The sequence below is a fragment of the Carcharodon carcharias genome, chromosome 18 (genome assembly GCF_017639515.1).
Source record: "Carcharodon carcharias isolate sCarCar2 chromosome 18, sCarCar2.pri, whole genome shotgun sequence".
Classification (NCBI taxonomy): domain Eukaryota; kingdom Metazoa; phylum Chordata; class Chondrichthyes; order Lamniformes; family Lamnidae; genus Carcharodon; species Carcharodon carcharias.
This window is the reverse complement of record NC_054484.1, coordinates 40,392,078-40,405,687: the sequence shown is the minus strand read 5'-3', so window position 1 is coordinate 40,405,687 and position 13,610 is coordinate 40,392,078. Positions and strand designations below refer to the sequence as shown.

Here is a 13,610-nt window from a genome sequence, read left to right as displayed (position 1 = left end):
AAAGTACCTATTCAGTTCCTCCGCCATTTCTTTGTTCCCCACTACTACTTCTCCAGCGTCATTTTCCAGCAGTCCAATGTCCACTTTTGCCTATCTCTTACCCTTTATATACCAAAAAAACTCTTGCAATCTTCTTTTATATTACTGGCTAGTTTACCCTCATGTTTAATCTTCTCCCTCCTTATTTCTTTTTTAGTTGTCCTCTGTTGGTCTTTGTAGGCTTCCCAATCCCCTGGTTTCCCACTGCTCTTCACCGCATTGTATGCTTTCTCTTTAGCTTTTATGCTGTCCCTGACTTCCCTTATCAGCCATGGTTGCCTTGTCCTCCCTTTAGTATGCTTCTTCTTCCTAGGGATGAATTTTTGCTGTGTCTCCCAAATTAATCCCAGAAACTCCTGCCATTGCTGTTCCACTGTCTTTCCTGCTAGGCTCATCTCCCAGTCAATTCTGGCCAGCTCCTCCCTCATGCCTCTGTAGTTACCTTTATTCAACAGTAATACCATTACATCTGATTCCAGCTTTTTCCTCTCAAATTGCAGGGTAAATTCTATCATATTATGGTCACTTCCTCCTAAGGGTTCCTTCACCTTAAGCTCCCTTATCAAATCTGCCTCATTACACATCACTAAATCTAGAATTGCCTGTTCCCTAGTGGCTCCACCACAAGCTGCTCCAAAAAGCCATCTTGTAGACATTCTACAAATTCCTTTTCTTGGGATCCACTACCAACCTGATTTTCCCAGTCTACCTGCATATTGAAATCCCTCATGATCACTGTAACCTTGCCTTTCTTACATGCCTTTTCTATCTCCTGGTGTATCTCGTGCCCCACATCCTGTCTACTGTTTGGAGGCCTGTACATAACTCCCATTATGGTTTTTTTATCTTTGCGGTTCCTCAACTCTACCCACACAGATTCTACATCATCTGACCCTACGTCATTTCTTGCTATCAATTTAATTTCATTTCTTACTAACAAAGCAACCCCACCCCCTCTGCCAACTTGTCTATCTTTTCGATAGGATGTATATCCTTGGATATTTAGCTCCCAGTCCTGATCCCCTTGCAGCCATGTCTCCGTGATGCCCACCACAACATACCTGCCAATTTCAATCTGCGCCACAAGCTCATTTACCTTATTTTGTACACTGCGTGCATTCAGATACAACACCTGTATTTCCCGTCCCCTTTCTCATTGTCGTCCCTTTATCTGATGTGCTTGAAGTTAGATTCCTAGCCCTTTCCAAACACTCTGTCCTATTTTCTGTTCTGGAGACTTTAATAGCCTCTCCTGGGCTCTCTCTTCTTTTCAGTTTTTTCATAATTTTCCATGAAGTTGAATCCAACCCCCCCACATGCTAACCTGCTGCTTTGTTTCCCATTAGTCATAGTTCTTGAAGTTTTACCCTTCCCCCCACCCCCCACTTTCTAGTTTAAAGTCTTGTTGACCACCCTATTTACCCTTTTCACTAGAACATTGGTCCCAGATTGGTTCAGGTGGAGACCATCCCAACGGTACAGATCACTCCTGTTCCAATACTGATGCCAGTGCCCCATGAAATGGAACCCCTCTTTCCTGCACCACTCCTTTAGCCACGTGTTGAAGACACCCTACAAACACTCTAGGATCTCTTTCACAATTCAGCACTATTTACAGAGCATATTTATCATCCATATTATTCTGCAAAATCTTATTCAAGGCAGAGTGGTATTCAAATCTGAATTTTCCTGATTCATACAGTTTAACTATTCAGATAAACCTAACGAGTTATTGTGTTAACAAATTTGTATTACATAATAGAATTTCTATATTCTTACAGATATTCCACCTCATCAGCTTGGACGGCATATTTAGGCTTGAGATTAATGAATAGAATGAACTCCTGGATAGTGACCAGATCAATTAACAGAATTGTTATCCATCCCAAATATGATGAATATACATCAGATTATGACATTGCTCTGTTAGAATTGAAGACACCAGTCTTTTTCAGTGATTCACTTCAACCTGTCTGCTTACCTGCCACGACTCATATCTTCAGTACCACAGCAAACTGCTACGTCACTGGCTGGGGAGTCCTAGGAGAAGATGGTATGTTGCTTTGGTAAAGGCTGCTGAAAACAGCAAATGAGAATAGTACTTAATGTATTTAAATTGTTTTTGATCGTGGAGAAAACGTAGTGCATCCCCGTTGAATGTGCAGGTAAATTCACCATTCCTTTGCTCCCAATAGAAAAATAAGCTTAAAGTGAACGTGAGTTGGAGAATCAAGGCTACAGTGTTGTACTCCAGTGTCTGATTTACACTTGGTGCTGTGAGCATGGGATTGGTGAATTTATTCTATAATTTTTATACAAGTAAACTGAATGGATAAAATGTTCATTTGTGCATTTTGGTGTTTATACTTTTGGCTACAATGGAAATATGTTGTTTTATGTTTATTGTACATCTGTGGTCGGGTGAAATAGATATGTTACAATTTCAAAAAATCCAAAAAAGTAAGTTAGTCAACGATTGAAAGATTTGTCTGGAAAGGGATGACAATTCCTAAATTTTAGGTTAAGAATTTTCAGAAAAAGAGCTTGCCTTCATTTTGCCACGTTTATCTGATGTATTGTTTTTACATTACAGGAAGTCTAGTTGGAAAATTGCAATTTGTGTTAATTGAGTCCTATTCCCTGTTTCTATGTAGCGTAATGGTTATCTTACTGGGCTGATAATCCAGATGATGTATATTCCAATCCCACCATGACAGCCTGAGAGTTTGAATTCAGTTTCAGAATCTGGAAATAAAAGATGATATCAATAAAAAGTGACCATCAAGCAGTTGGGTTGTTTAAAAAACTCAGTTCACAAGTATCTTTAGAGAAGGAAATCTGCCTTCCTTATCCAGTCTGGTCTATAGGTAACTCCAGTTCCACACCAGTCTCTTAACTGCCATTTGAAGTGGCCCAACAAGCCACTCAGTTATACCAAACTGCTGCAAAGGATGACAGGAGCTCACAAAGAAGGCCCATGACCACCTTCTCAGGGCAACTAGGGATAGTCAACAAGTATTGGCCTTGACAGTAACACTCACATGCTGAGTATGGAAAAAAAAAATTCCACCCCCATCAGCTAATTTCACCTTTTTACCCCTACAATGTTTCAAATTAGTGAACTCAGAGTATGAACAAACGGGGGAGGCATTTCCTTTAGTGATTGAAAAATCAGATACCATTTCATTTTGGCTGTATAGCATTCAACAGAAGAGCAGTCTCATCAGTCTGCACAGCTGCTTGCCAGTATTCATCTGAATATACTGACATAATAAACTTTGCACTCTCCAACTCAATATTTTCATTCATATCAAAAGTTGTCTTTAGTGTCTTTAAACATTTTTTTATTCACTCAAGATAAATGGTGTTGTTGGCAAAGCCAGAATTTGCTATCCATCCCGATTTGCGGAGAGAATGTGGCAGTGACCTGCCTTCTTAAGACTCTGCAGTTCATGTGGTGAAGGTAGTCCCACATTGTTATTCAGGATTTCCAGAATTTTTCTCGCGATGATGAAGGAACCAATATTTCTCCAAGTCAGGATGGTGTCTGACTTGGGAAATTTAGAGGTAGTATGCACCTGCTGCCCTTGTCCATCTGAATGGCATTAGAAATTCTGTTTCCATTTCTGTTTCAACCATGAAATTACAGGAAACAATGTGCCAAAGGTCTTAGTTATTCCAGTTAATCCATTGTTAGGTTTTTAAACAATTTAATAACCAGTCCTGCAATAGGCCTACTACAGAGATTCCACTATAAAATTACAGTACAATACCTCACCAATTGCCCCAAAAAAGATAAGGGCATTAGATGCGTGGGGATGCCACTATCTGCAAGTTCCCCTCCAAGCCACACACCATCTGACTTGGAAATATATCATCGTTCTTTCACTGTCACTGGGTCAAAATCCTGGAACTTTCTTTCTAACAGCACTGTGGGTGTGCCTACACCACATGGACTGCAGCGGTTCAAGAAGGTGGCTCACCACCACCTTCTCAAGGGCAATTAGGGATGGGCAATCAAAATATTGGCCTAGCCAGCGACACCCACATCCCGTGAAAGAATTTTTTTAAAACCCATGCAAGGTCACCAGGCATTGATTGTAGTCTTCAGGTAGCTGACCAGGCTATCAATACCTTCACTCAGCTGCAACAACAAACCGCCAAACATTGTTATCTTTTTATATAAATAAAAGCAAAATACTGTGAATGCTGGAAATCTGAAATAAAAACAGAAAATGCTGGTAAAACTCAGCAGGTCTGGCAGCATCTATGGAGAGAGAAGCAGAGTTAACGTTTCAAGTCCACATGATTCTTCTTCAGCCAAAGGTAAGGCTGTGAAGAAGAGTCATACAGACTCGAAACGTTAACTCTGTTTCACTCTCCACAGATGCTGCCAGACCTGCTGAGTTTTACCAGCATTTTCTGTTTTTATGTAGTCTATTTAAACCCTTCGCATAATTCAAAAGTTGAACAGACTCGATTTGGTGCAGGATGTTGTCAGTCCGACATCTGTTGCTATTTCTTCTCTGCGGTTGATCAGTTTCAGCAAAATCCACTAAGTCCATTCCCTTTTCTTTGGAGTCAGATGCCTCAGCCAAGCTATTGTGGTCTCACTCCAACTGATATCATTATCTGTGTTTCAACCTCCATGTCAATAAAGGTCATCCTTGGACTAGGCGCTTAAAAAGTCAGCTCGTTTTGCAAGATTTTGCTGGTCGACCTGGTCTGCAGCTTAGCTTATTAAGCACCCCCACCAGTTTTAGTCTTACAAAGTTCATCTCTCGGAGCATATCGGGTAAAAGCACCTGGATGTTCCATTTAAGTTCACTTTGCTACACTGGTAAAGGTTACGGTTTTGGAGGTGCTATCAAAGAAACCTTGGCAAGTTACTGCAGTGCATCTTGAAGATAGTACACACTGTGGGCATGGTGTATTGTTGATGGAGGCAGCGAATGTTTAAGGTGGCGGATGGGGTGCTGATCAGGTGGGTTGCTTTATCCTAAATGGTTTTTAGCTTCTTGAGTATTGGTAGGCCTTATTCATTCAGGTAAATGAAGAGTATTCCATCACACTTATGACTTGTTCCTTGTAGATGTTGGAAAGGGTTTGGTGAGACAGAATGTGAGGTATTCATTGTAGGATACCCAGTTTGTAACCTGCTCTTGTTGCGACAGTATTTATGTGACTGTTCCAGTTAAGTTTCTGGTCACTAGTACGGCAGAATATTGATGTCAGATTCAATTATGGTAATGCCATTGAATGTCAAGCGAAGATGGCTAGATTTTCTGTTGTTGGAGAAGGTCATTGCCTGGCGTTTGTGGTGGTGTGAAAGTTACTTGCCACTTGTCAGCCCAAGGCTGGATATTGCTCAGGTCTTGCTGCATATGGACACAGACTGCTTCAGTAATTGTGGAGGTACTGAACATTGTGTAATCATCAGCAAACATCTCCACTTCTGACCTTAAGGTGGGGTGAAAGTCATTGAAAAAACAGCTGAAGATGGTCGGGTTTAGGACACTACGCTGAGGAACTCCTGCAGTGCCGTCCCAGGGATGAGATGATTGAACTCCAACAATCACAACCATCTATTTTTGTGCTAGGTATGACTCCAACCAGTGGAGAGTTTTCCCCCGATTCCCATTGACTTCAGTTTTGCTAGGGCTCCTTGATGCCACATTCAGTCAAATGCAGCCTTGATGTCAAGGGCAGTGACTCTCACCTCACCTCTGAAATTCATCTCTGTTGTCCATGTTTGGGCCAAGGCTGTCATGTGATCTGCAGCCTATTGGTCCTAGCAGAGCCCAAACTGAAAATCAGTGATCAGGTTATTGATGAGTAAATGCCACTTGATAGCATTGTCAACAAACCCTTCCATCACTTCATTGATGATTGAGAATAGAATGATGGGGCAGCAATTGGCCAGATTGTCTTTGTCTTGCCTTTTGTGGACAGGCCATTCCTGGACAATGTTCCAATTTTTAAGGTAGATGCCAGACTAACCCGACTGGGTTTTGATCATTTAATCTGGCTCATTCAGGGATTTAACGGACAGTCAAAAGGTGTGGTGTTTGTATTTGGAGACAAGACAGAACCCTTTAGTTTTGGCAAAGGAGTAGACAGGAATGTCTGTTTTCACCACCACTTTTCAATGCCATAGGAGAAAAAGTCACGAGAGAAATCAGCTCTGTTCTCTCAGAACATCTTGGGGCCAGTATTGGTGGTCACATCAGATATGCTGATGACACTATCCTAATGGCCGAAGTCAAGCAGGAACTATTTATGATGCTTGAGGAGCTAAGAAGGTCAAGTTTGATGGTGAGTTGAGCATTAACTACAAGACATAGTTGATGACAATTCATGGTGAGAGCAATGTGGCGATTCAGTCCACAACCATTGCGAATGCAGATCAGTTTCTGGGATCAAAAATGATACAAATGGGGATAGCAACACTGAAATCAAAACAAAGCTTTACCCACTTTACAAAGCTGAATGATATATGGAGGGCCTCCAACATCGGCCTGCACTTGGAAAAGCACCTTGTGAAATCCCTGCTGTAGAACACTGAGCTGTATGGGTGTGAGAGCTGCACCCTAAAGGGAACAGGATTATAGCTTTTGAAATATGGCTGTGGCAAGGGTCCTGGGAATCAACTGGACAGAGCAAAGCAGCAGAGTATTTGTCTGCAGGAAAATTAGAGTCCCAGTATCTCGTGGGCTTTTAGCTAAAGTGAAGCAATGGAAATGGAGAAAGTACCACCACTGGAAATGGCTGGGTGAGAGTCTGGTGTTGGAGAAAATAGAAGGTGAAGCATCAGGAAAGATCGGGCCAGATCAGAGAAGGACTGGATGCGTGGACAACATCAGAAACTGGACAGGGGGTGAAATGACAGTGACACAGAGATTTGCAATGAACAGAGAGAGATGTTTATGGCCCTACGTGGTCTATGGCTAATTATGGATGGATAGCCCCGGTTATAATTGTACTGGAACAGCTTGGGTAGAGACACAGCTAGTTCTGAGGCACAAATCTTTAACCCAACAACTGAAAATTATTCAGCTTATTCTGTGGTGATACCTGTCTCCAATGCATGCACTCCTTCCTGGCAGGATTACCTGTGTTAGCATCATTTATTTGGAGCTTTTCTGATATCCTAAATGTCAGTGATGCTGAGAATGTTGGGTTCATCCCTGTGACAAAACATTTGCAGTTATGAATTATATCTAGTTAATATTCTGATGTAGGGGAGCATCTTTTCAAATAGTGACTATAATATGACCCAATCTGATAGTAGATTTGAGTGGACAAAGGGAAAGTTGCAAGCCAAGTTTTCAAGTTTAAGTAAGACAAACTTTGAAGGGATGAAAATTAAATTGACAATTGCAAACTTGGTTGAACTGTTAATGGATAAACCTAAGAACAGTGGGAAATATTCAAAGAAGAACAATGGTTAACAAATGAGATGACAGAAAGAAGCTGTATTTCTTTGAGGTCAGTAGGTTGAAAAATGATCTAATTGAGATATTTGATATGACTAAAGGATTTGATAGGGCAGATACAGAGAAATGTTGGCCAGGATTTTCTGGCCCTGCCATGGTGGGACCCACTGCGGGGGTGGTGGCAGGTCAGCCTGAATTTCGTTGACTTTCACGGGGACTGGACGATCCTGGTGGTGAGCGGGGCTGATAAATCCCACCCGTTATCTTCCGGTGGAGAGCTCCAGAAGAGGCGATAATCTTGAAAACAAGAGTTGGTCAATTTAGGAGATGCATCAGGATGCACTTTTTCACAGGAAAGGGAATAGAAATCTGGAACTCACTTCCCCAAAGGCTGTGGATGCTGAGTCAATTAAACCTTTTAAGACTGAAGTCAATAAGTTTTTGTTAAGTAAGGGTATTGTGGAAATGGATTACAGGCAGGTAATGATCAGCCATGATCTAGTCGACTAATGGAACAAGTGTCAGAAAAGAATGAACAGGAAGAACATTTTTTTCTCTACAAAAGAGAAGACTAAGAAGTGACATGACGAAAGGCTTAAAATTGTGAAGGTGTTTCATAGGGTACGTGGGAAAATGTTTCCACTTGTATAGCAGTCCAAATCTAGGGCCCGCAAATATAAGATAGTCACTAATAAATCCAATAAGAAATTTAAGAGAAAGCTCTTTACTCAAAGAGTGCTGAGAATGTGGAACTTACTGCCACATGGAATGGTTGAAGCAAATAGCATTACGTGCATTTTATGGGAGGCTATATAAGAACATGAGGTAAACAGGAATTAATGGATATGTTGATAGGATGAGCTAAAGAGGAAGCAGTCTTCTATGGAGTAGGAACACTGGCATAGACCTGTTGGGCTGGATAATCTGCTTCTGTGCTGTAAAGTTCTACATCCTTCTATGCACCAGGCTCGAGAGGCTGAATTAATTCAAAAAATATTTGAAGAATATACTATTTTGCTGCTGCAAAAATGCTGAACTTGAGTGTTACTCTGCTGAAGACTGAAATAATTTAAATGTAAGATATTGGCTGACAGAAAAGTGTATAGTTAAGTGTGGATGTAATTAAATCAAAGGAAGCACAGAGTTCACTGCAGTAACTGTAGAGCGTGAGGAAATAACTTTGGCATATGTGAACAGTTCTGTAGATAATATTTAGCTAAACAAAAACCTTTCTGTTTGTTAGGTGAACTAGCCACTGTTCTTCAGGAGGCCAGTGTGAAAATAATTCCTCTCAATATTTGTAACAAGCTGTATGAAAATTCAGTGACTTCTAGAATGCTGTGTGCAGGCTATCTTCGTGGTGGAGTTGATGCATGCCAGGTAAGGGGCCATGCATTTCAGTACAGATAGTTAATTTATGGATACAGTACATTTAAAACACAGAATTATCTATTTTTACTTTCATCAGATTTTATTGCAATGCCACTCAAGTTTAACATTTATTTTCTAAAGGAAGGCTGATCTTAAGTGGGATCATGTATCAAAAGAGAAATCATTTTTTCATTTACTGCAAAATCATATATAATTAATCTTTATGTATCATTTTATATACTCTACATGTAGGAAAAGAATTTTCATAGCCGTTTAATTTAATGGGCTATTTCCCACACTCATAGTCGCAAAATAAGGCCACATAGAGATGGGATATTAACTATAAAATAGAGTATGTACACAAGACCTGCATAAGTCACTGAACTTAAGTCCAATTACACTTGTTACAAAGGCAAGCACGATGACCATTTTTACACAGGAATATCCCAAAAAGAGCAACGCGTAAATTACCAGTTAATCTGTTTCTTTTATGTATTAGTTAAGGGCGGAATAAAGCCAGATAGAAGATGCTTCGCCCAGCGGCTGACACCTAAAAATATTGCTCCTTCTGTATTGTAGTTTTAATAGTTTTAATTTGGTATGCAGATCACAGTGAGCTAGGTCTCCCAGCCTTTAGAAAGAAAAGCCTCATAAAATATTTATGATAAAATCATACTTGTTCCATGGGAACATTTATTTTTGGCAGCCGTCTAATATCTGGCTCACAATGACCTAAAAATGGGATGCTACAGTAGCAATATCAAGGTAGTAACATTTGTTATTTCTGACACAAAGTAAAATGTTGTTATATTGATAGCGTAACAAATAGTGCTATCCACTGTTGTTAATCTGTTACCACTGATTTCATACACTTGTGGCCTGAATTTTTAGGTTGGCTGGCGGGTCTGGGAGCGGCTGGGAAACGGACCGCTGACCACAATCATTTCCTGACCGTGATTCCACATTGGCTGGCCAATTAACGGCCAGTCAGCGTGAAACATGCACTGAGAAACTCAGAGCTGCCGGGGTGGGGGCGGGAGGAGGGTGGGTACTAACGGCAGCGCGGGTGCAGGCGAGTGCTAATCGAAAGCTCCTGGAGGTAGAGAGCTGCCTCAGAGCTGAAGACCTGAAAAGCATGAAATAAGGTTTTTAAAATCAGGGAAAAAAAATGTGCAAGCCTCGCAATCAGTCACCTGTACATATACATTATAAAAGTGCTGTCCATAGGTTTTTATTTTTCTTTTATTTAACAACAGAAACCTCATCCTGCCCGTGGATGAGGTTTGAAGAAAAATGCAAAGGCTGCCTGGCCAGTTCGCCCATCCGCCAACTGTAAGTTTGGACGGGTAATGTAAACTTAAAGGCAATTGCAACGTTAATTACCTTAATTGGCCTCTTAATTGTCAGCAGGTGAACTTCCGAATTTTGTGCGCGCCCGCTGGCCAAAATATCCCAAGACCATGGGATAACGTCGGGACCTCGCCCGACATCATCTCATGTGATTTCACGTCCAATCAGGTCGGGTGTGCGCCTGCTCACTGACCTGAAAATTCTGCCCATATATGTTTGGAATTTGTTGGCACATAATACTATCACTTAGTGCATTGTGGAAAATCATGAAAATAAACATTAATGTGCGTACCTAGTCTGATATCTTTTGTATCTCAAATATAACACATAAATAGCACACCTAGTGCGCATTTCCTGTCCATCACGCTTTGTGCCACATCAAATTTCTGTTTCACACTTTATAAAAAGAAAGAAGAAAAAGTCAGCTAATATCTGATACTGAAGATCTGTAACAGGTCAGTGAATGTACTTGCTCAAGTAAAAACAAAAAGCCATTTGAAGCTGGAGACAGACTGCCTGTGATCTTAGACAGATTTTGCAAATCACATTATTAATTAAAAAGGGCAAAGGCTGCGCTTGTGGCTCTCTGTCACCATGGTCACTGCCATGATAGGGCCTTTGTCTCTGCTGTTCGAGGGATGCAGGCTTTAATGTTTATGGCAGTTTAGTCATTTGTCCCCATATTTGTCTGGCCTACATAAAACACTTTTGTGTTGTCCTCTTCTTTATGAAAACTGCTCACTATTCCAGCATCATTCTTGAATAAGTGTCCCTGGTTTCTCTTCTCCATGAAAGACCATGCTCTAAACCCCTTTCCCCTGCCTCTTCCACCTTCACCTCTAACGATAATTGCAAGCATCTCATAGACTACTTTGTCACAAAATTTGAAACCATCTGTTCATCTGCCTCCGGTGGTTCCCTCCTGTCCCCTATCCAAATAGGTCAAACTTCCTCTAAGGATTCCCTTTTCCCTAGCCCTGATCTTGCATCTTCCCCTAGTTTCTCTCCTATCTCCCCACTTGCCCTCCCTGAGCTCATCACGCCCAGGAGAACCAGTGACCCTCGACTGCCCAACTTCCTTGCTGGCTCTCATGTTAGCTGATATTGTTAACGGTACTTTCCTCTCTTTCAAACCTGCTGTCATCATCCTTATCCTCTAAATACCCACCAATAACCCTTTTGTACTTGCAAACTACCGTCTCATTTCCAACCTTCCTCTTCAAAGTCCTGAACATGTTGTTGCTTCCCATATTTGTGCCCATCTTTCCCACACTCTTATGTTTGCATTCCTCCCCTGCTAGTACTGAAATGGCCCTTATCAAAATTACAAATGGCACCCTGTGTGACTGATCATGATAAATTATTCCTCATTTTCCTTTCAGCCTGCTTGCAGCCTTTAACACAGTTAAGCAGATCATCTTCCTCCAATTCCTATCTTCCATCATCCAGCTGGGTGAAACTGCCCTCATCTGATTCAATTCTTATCTCTCCAGTTGTAACCAGAGACTCACCTGCAAGGGCTTATTTCCTAGCTCCCACACCATTCCCTCTGGAGTCCCTCAAGGATCTATCCTTGGCCCAATCTCATTTCTCATCTAGATGCTGCCTCTTGGTGACATTAGCCAACAACAACTCACCATCATCTTTTCAAGGGCAATTAGGGATGAGTAACAAATGCTGGCCTTGCCAGTGATGCTCACATCCCATGAAAAGGAATTAAAAAAACAAAAAAATCCTTGTATTTTTATAGTGCCTTTAATAGAATAAAATGCCCAAGGTGGTTTACATGAGGGTTATTAACCAAAGTTTGCCCCCAAGACAGTCATGTACCACATGCTGCGGATGCAGAACCCATCTCTTCACTGCCCTCTCAAGGTGACCTCGGCATGGGCAATATCTGCTGGCCCACCTGGCAAAGGACACATGCCCTCAATGATTCAATGCAGTCACTACACTCAGACTAGGTGGGGGTGCGTAGGTGCCAGGGGGGAAAGCCTACCTGTTGGATTATGTAATCTTTGCCAACGTGGTACTCACCCTTCCAGAGTGCAACAGGTCATTGAAGCACTTGCGACACTGGATCCAGGTGCGTCACACCTATCTGTGGGAGTTAACGATCTCTGTCTCCTCCTCCCATTACCAAATTTCAGGAGGACAGAGACAGACTGTTGAAATGGGCAGACGCATGGCAGATAAAATTTAATGCAGTAAAGTGATGCATTTTGCAAGGAAGAATGAGGATAGGTAATGTAAATTAAATGGTGCAATTGTAAAGGGGCTGCAGCAACCGAGGGATCTGGGAGTTAACATACATAAACCTTTAAAGGTGGCAGAACAGGTTGGACGGCCTTTTTAAAAAAAAAAAGACAATTAGGCCACTGAATGTTCTAAATAGAAATATAGAGTATAAAAGCAAAGAGGTTATGTTAATTCTATATAAAATCTCTAGATAGGCCTCAGTTGGAGTCTTGTGCGCAATTCTGGGAATCACACTTTAGGAACGATGTGAAATCTTTGAAGTGGGAGTAGAGGAGAGTTAATAGAAAATATATCATCAAAGCCTAAACACATATTTTATCAGGCAACAGCAAAATATTTTAAACGAGCTAGAACATTATATTTTAGAAGATAATGGATTGCATTTATTTCTTTGTTGTCTGGGATGTACCTAGCAAAGTGAATTGCTTGCCTGTCCTAGAATGTTCCTGACTTTCATTCCATTGATGTATAATGGGTGTATGATTAACCAGATTAGACATAAATGCACTTAGTTCCATATTAACACCAAGATAATGCATTATTGATTTTATGGTATAATTTGCCATCCTTATGAATCGGTATATTATTTGACTTGCTTTGAGAAATGCTTAATCTTCTATTGAAGGGAGACTCTGGAGGTCCACTTGTTTGTCTGGGGAAAAGAAGGAAGTGGTTTCTTGCAGGAATAGTCAGCTGGGGAGAAGGATGTGCTCGACGTAATCGTCCTGGTGTTTACACTCGAGTTTCTAGATTTTCTGACTGGATCAAGCAACAAATCAATTAAATCATCAGCTCGTTCTATGAAGATGCTCTTCATGTTTCTCAGTTGGATCATTTTAATATTTCCTATTTTTACTTAAGGCTCACAAGGGAGGCTGAATGATGGAAAATAATTTGGTCATTGACTCCAATATGCTACCATTTGGAGATTCAATGGCCTGTTAAAAGACAATGGAAGAACAAAAAAATATTGCTTGGAAAAAAAACATAAGGGACATTGATTAAAAGCTCACAAATGTTCCCTGCCAAGAAGATATTCATACATGGACTTGAGTAATGCTAATAATTGGCATTGTTATAAGAATAGTACTTTGTTATTAGTCTACTTAGGAGAAAATGTTACTTTCATACAATACCTATATAAGTTTTATAAAG

General features: G+C 40.9%; 1 protein-coding gene across 1 annotated transcript in view; it reads left to right on the top strand.

Annotated features, from left to right (window-relative positions):
* Positions 1-13,251, top strand: part of LOC121290439 (suppressor of tumorigenicity 14 protein homolog) — an 88,360-nt gene extending 75,109 nt beyond the window's left edge. Inside the window, exons 15-17 of the mRNA XM_041210877.1 lie at positions 1,821-2,092; positions 8,719-8,855; positions 13,081-13,251. Coding sequence (XP_041066811.1) covers positions 1,821-2,092; positions 8,719-8,855; positions 13,081-13,239 — 568 coding nt within the window. The 3' untranslated portion in view covers positions 13,240-13,251. The remainder of the gene's footprint in view (positions 1-1,820; positions 2,093-8,718; positions 8,856-13,080) is intronic.
* The last annotated feature ends 359 nt before the right edge of the window (positions 13,252-13,610 follow it).